General features: G+C 42.9%; 1 protein-coding gene across 3 annotated transcripts in view; it reads left to right on the top strand.

Annotated features, from left to right (window-relative positions):
* The window catches only part of PARK7 (Parkinsonism associated deglycase), a 22794-nt gene that overhangs the window by 11750 nt on the left and 6138 nt on the right, over positions 1-4906 (top strand). For all 3 annotated transcript variants that reach the window (XM_017498325.2, XM_017498328.2, XM_017498327.2), the window contains one exon: positions 3070-3156. In XM_017498325.2, coding sequence (XP_017353814.1) covers positions 3070-3156 — 87 coding nt within the window. The remainder of the gene's footprint in view (positions 1-3069; positions 3157-4906) is intronic.

Raw genomic sequence — 4906 nt, forward strand, 5'->3', positions numbered from 1 at the left:
AAAAAAAAAAAAAAAGAGATCAACCACATCTGGGTCACTTTGTGCTCAGGCTACCTCAAATGCCATGCTGAGAAGCATGGGCCTTATAATAATTTAAATCAACATTAAAAATAAATAGGCTGACTGTGGTGGCTCATAGCTGTAATCCTAACACTTTGGGAGATTGAAGTGGGAGGATCACTTGAGCCCAGGAGTTTAAGAACAACCTGGGCAACATGGTGAAACCCCACCCCAAAAAAAAAATTTTTTTTAAACAGCAACCTAGTGTGTTGGTGCACATCTGTAGTCCCAGCTACTCAGGAGATGGGTTACAGTGAGCTGTGATGATCACACCACTGCATGTCAGCCCAAGTGACAGAGCAAGACTGTCTCTTAAAAAAAATAGAAAAGTAACATTCTAGCAGTGTGTTTATACTATTGGATATCCTGCACCACTGTTCTGGGCACTACACAAATATAGGAAAAAGTGTGATAAGGAGCTGAGCTAATTGAAATTGAGATGAAGGTGATGGGAATGGAACAGAGGAGTGATGGAAGAGATTTGGATCTTTTAAATTGACAAACAGAAAAATAAGATTATTCTTCTGAAGTGTTGCAGTTAGGAATTGGAAACGTTTTGAATGCAAAGAATATTAGTCTAGCCCTTAATGTTGAGTGAATGAGGAGGGCAAGTTGGAAGGGAGTCTGTGTTGAGAAGAAAATTAAATGAGATTTACTCTGAGTGGGGGAATGGAAGGAAGTGTGGAGTTGGGGGAGTGGAAGGAGGTGTGGAATTGGAGGACTGGACAGTTTTCAGCTGAGATGCCCAGGTCTAGCAATAAGGTCTTGGCCACCCGGAGGAGCTGGAGAGTTGGCAGAGGTGGTCATTTTGTAAGTCACCACAGGGTGGTGCTGTTGACTGCAGAAGGGGATGTGGTCAGCTGCACCCTCTGCATCCACCATAGTGCAGTGTTTTCATCCATCAGAATCCCAGGTCCTATGAGTGTGAAACGTCTCTTCTCTGGTATTCCAAATAGGATTCTGAAGCCCCAAAAAGCAGGAATTATGAGCTTACCATGATGAGCAAGGAAGACATCAGTAAACTCCTGCATTCAACAGTAATGTAAATTCACATCGTTGTAGCAGTGATTTTACCACCTTGAAGGGAGCACCCTAAAAATTCTCACTCACCAGTCCTCACTGTACAATCATCTGTTAAAGTTTACTTTAAAATACAAGATGATGTAGGAATTTCTCTTTAACTGTTACCAAATAAAAATTAAAGGCAGTTTATGGGCCGGGCGCGGTGGCTCAAGCCTGTAATCCCAGCTCTTTGGGAGGCCGAGGCGGGTGGATCACGAGGTCAAGAGATCGAGACCATCCTGGTCAACATGGTGAAACCCCGTCTCTACTAAAAGTACAAAAAATTAGCTGGGCATGGTGGTGCGTGCCTGTAATCCCAGCTACTCAGGCGGCTGAGGCAGGAGAATTGCCTGAACCCAGGAGGCGGAGGTTGCGGTGAGCCGAGATCGCGCCATTGCACTTCAGCCTGGGTAGCATGAGTGAAACTCCGTCTCAAAAACAAACAAACAAAAAAAGCAGTTTATGAATTCATTCAAATAAAAACTGAGTGAAATTATTTAATTCTTACAGATTTTTAAAATTTGCTACTATATACAGCTGTCTTGTATGCAAAAAGTAATGTGGAGAAGAAACATTTGAGGCTTTTGGTTTAAGAGCTAAAAGTCAGGACTTGGTCTGAAACTGACACCTGGTATTAGGCAGAAAGCTTATGTAACTAGGTAATATCTGTGTGATCTTCCTGTTTGCAACAACTACGGTCTGAGTAGCCTGTGGGTATGTTATATAACTCCTTCCTTGGAGTCTTTTTGAAAAATGAAACGTCAGTAAGACCAAGACCTCTCAGGTTTGCTGACACCAAAAGTGTACAGACTGTGCCGTAGGATCTTAGCCGCCCAAAGCTCCCTGAGCGTTTCCAAGGGCAGAGTACTGTTCTGAAACATATTCTTCTGGGTGTCATGTGAGGCCTTAGGAAGAATTTTTATATGTGTGGCTTAGAGAAAAAGGCAGAATAAATACTTTGTAAAAAGCTTTAAGATGAAGTAAAAACTAAAGGAATAAAATACCTTTGTTTTTAATCCTTATTTGAGGACCATTACATATGCAATATGCTGTGACTTTCCCTGAAGTTGGCCATTTTTTAGTGAATACATTTGAATAAAAATCTTTGGTTAGGACCTGCCCATTTTGAAAGACTTCATTAACTGACACTTCTGTGTGGTTCTTTGCATAAGTAGCTTTCATAAAGTGATGCCAGTGCCTTTATATCTCACACTTCAGGCACTTCACAGGGTATCGCCTTCAGGGGCAGTGTGCTTTCATTTTAATCCTACCACCTGCTATGTTTGGATGGATAGGTGGATGAATGAGTGTTAATTTCCCATTTTCAAGTAGAAAATAAAATTATAAAAGAGCAATAAGATCCAAAAACTCAGAGTACTACTTGACTTTAGCATGTAACTAAATCTTTCCTTTTGCTGAGAGTGAGGTAAGAAGTTGAGCCCACCCCTCAGTGATCTCCCCCTCCTTTGGATTGCTGGTATATTTGGTCCCTGTTCTGGGAGTGGGGGAGAGGAGAGAAATGATCACATTTTGTTTATCTGTGTATGCTCTGTGTTTATCTGTGTATGCTCTGTTATCTCTGGTATCAAGGTAAATCTTCTTGAGTGGTTATTGAAGTATTTGGAGTTTCTGTGCTTTTGCCAGATGTGCTCAGCAATTTGTTTTTTATAAACACACTTTATCTCTCATACTAAGAAGTGTTTCATTTCAGAATCACAGCTGTGTGTTTGGTAAGAGCGTCTTGATTTTTAAGTCTACTTTGCTGTTGAGAAGGGGTCTGTGTTGCCCAGGCTGATCTTGAAGTCCTGGGCTCAAGCAGTTTTTCTTCCTAGGTCTCCCCAAGTGCTGGGATTACAGGCGTGAGCCAGCATGCCAGGCACTGTTGCAATTTTTTAAACATGGGGTTTTTCTATATCTACACTTAGATCTTTTTATTTTTGTTTTTAGGTCCTACTGCTCTGTTGGCTCATGAAATAGGTTTTGGAAGTAAAGTTACAACACATCCGCTTGCTAAAGACAAAATGATGAACGGAGGTAAGTATATACTTGCATTATTATTATTATTTTTTTTTTGAGGCATAGCCTCACTCTGTTGCCCAGGCTGGAGTGCAGTGGCGCGATCTCAGCTCACTGCAACCTTCACCTCCCGGGTTCAAGCAATTCTCCTGCCTCAGCATCCTGAGTAGCTTGGATTACAGGTGCATGCCACCATGCTTAGCTAATTTTTGTATTTTTATTAGAGGTGTGGTTTCTCCCTGTTGGTCAGGCTGGTCTCAAACTCCTGACCTTGTGATCTGCCCGCCTTGGCTTTCCAAAGGGCTGGGCTTACAGGCGTGAGCCACCGTGCCCAGCCTATATGCTTATATTTTAATGTACAAAGAAAAAACCCGTCATTTAGTGTTGTTTTTCAACTAGAATCTAATTCATAGATATTCTCTGTGGGCCAAGGTGTGGTGGGAGACGCCACTCACCGTGGGCTGGAGGGGCAGTGTTTGCCAGCCTCTGTGTATACAATGGGCGGGGCATGTGGCCAGCACCAATGGCCATTTGGATTCTGGATCATTGAAGGTGAAAATATTAATGAAATCGGGTTTAACTAGCATTTTGGTTAAATGCTTAGCCAGCTGCCTGAGAGTGAACTTTCAATCTCCACAGCAGTTTCAGAGTATGCCCTTTGACCCCCAGTTCAAAGTCAAATGGACATTGCTCTGAGAACCAGTTGCAGGCATACTTCTTGCTGGTGTGTTTCTTTTTAAATATCAGCTAGACATTTAGTTTTTACTAATTTATTTTTATAAAAGTAACTTCTGTTGATGATAAATGCAAATATTAGAGAAGGGATGTGAAGTAAAAACAAATGTTTCTCCTTTGTCTTCCCACTCCTCTCTACTTCTCACAGGTAACTTCTGCTAAAAGTTTCTTGTAGACTGGGCGCAGTGGCTCCCACCTGTAATCCCAATACTTTGGGAGGCTGAGGCAGGTGGATCGTTTGAGCCCGGGAGTTTGAGACCAGTCTGGGCAACATGGTGAAACTCCATCTCTACTAAAAATACAAAAAACATTAGCCAGACGTGGTGAAGCACACTGGTAGTTGTGGCTGCTTGTGAGGCTGAGATGCGATGGTCATTTAAGCCCAGGAGGTCAAAGCTGTGATGAGCTGTGATCTCGCCACTGCACTCCGGCCTGGGGGACAGAGCAAGACCCTATCTCAAAAAAAAAAAAAAGTTTCTTGTATAACTGTAGAATTTTATTTGCACATACTCATTATCCTTTTTAACTAAAATGAGATCTAAATGTATTGTTCTGCAGCTTGCATTTTAACTTAGTGTCATATCTTATGTTATCTTTTAACAGCACATGTAGATTTAGATTTGCTTCATCCTGTTAAGTGCAGCTGCTAGCCCAGTGTTGGAATGTGCCATGCTGTATGTAACCTTCTCCTGGGGGTGGGCACGGAGGTAGTTTTGCCCTTGTAAATCATGGCATAATGAACATCCTTGAATGCCATTGTGATCGTAACTGAGCTCCCTTTTAAAAGTGATGCACTGGCCGGGCGCGGTGGCTCACGCCTGTAATCCCAGCACTTTGGGAGGCCGAGGCGGGTGGATCACGAGGTCAAGAGATCGAGACCATCCTGGTCAACGTGGTGAAACCCCGTCTCTACTAAAAATGCAAAAAATTAGCTGGGCATGGTGGTGCATGCCTGTAGTCCCCCAGCCACTCGGGAGGCTGAGACAGGAGAATTGCCTGAACCCAGGAGGCGGAGGTTGCGGTGAGCCAAGAT

The sequence above is a fragment of the Cebus imitator genome, unplaced genomic scaffold, assembly GCF_001604975.1.
Source record: "Cebus imitator isolate Cc_AM_T3 unplaced genomic scaffold, Cebus_imitator-1.0 Scaffold240, whole genome shotgun sequence".
NCBI lineage: Eukaryota > Metazoa > Chordata > Mammalia > Primates > Cebidae > Cebus > Cebus imitator.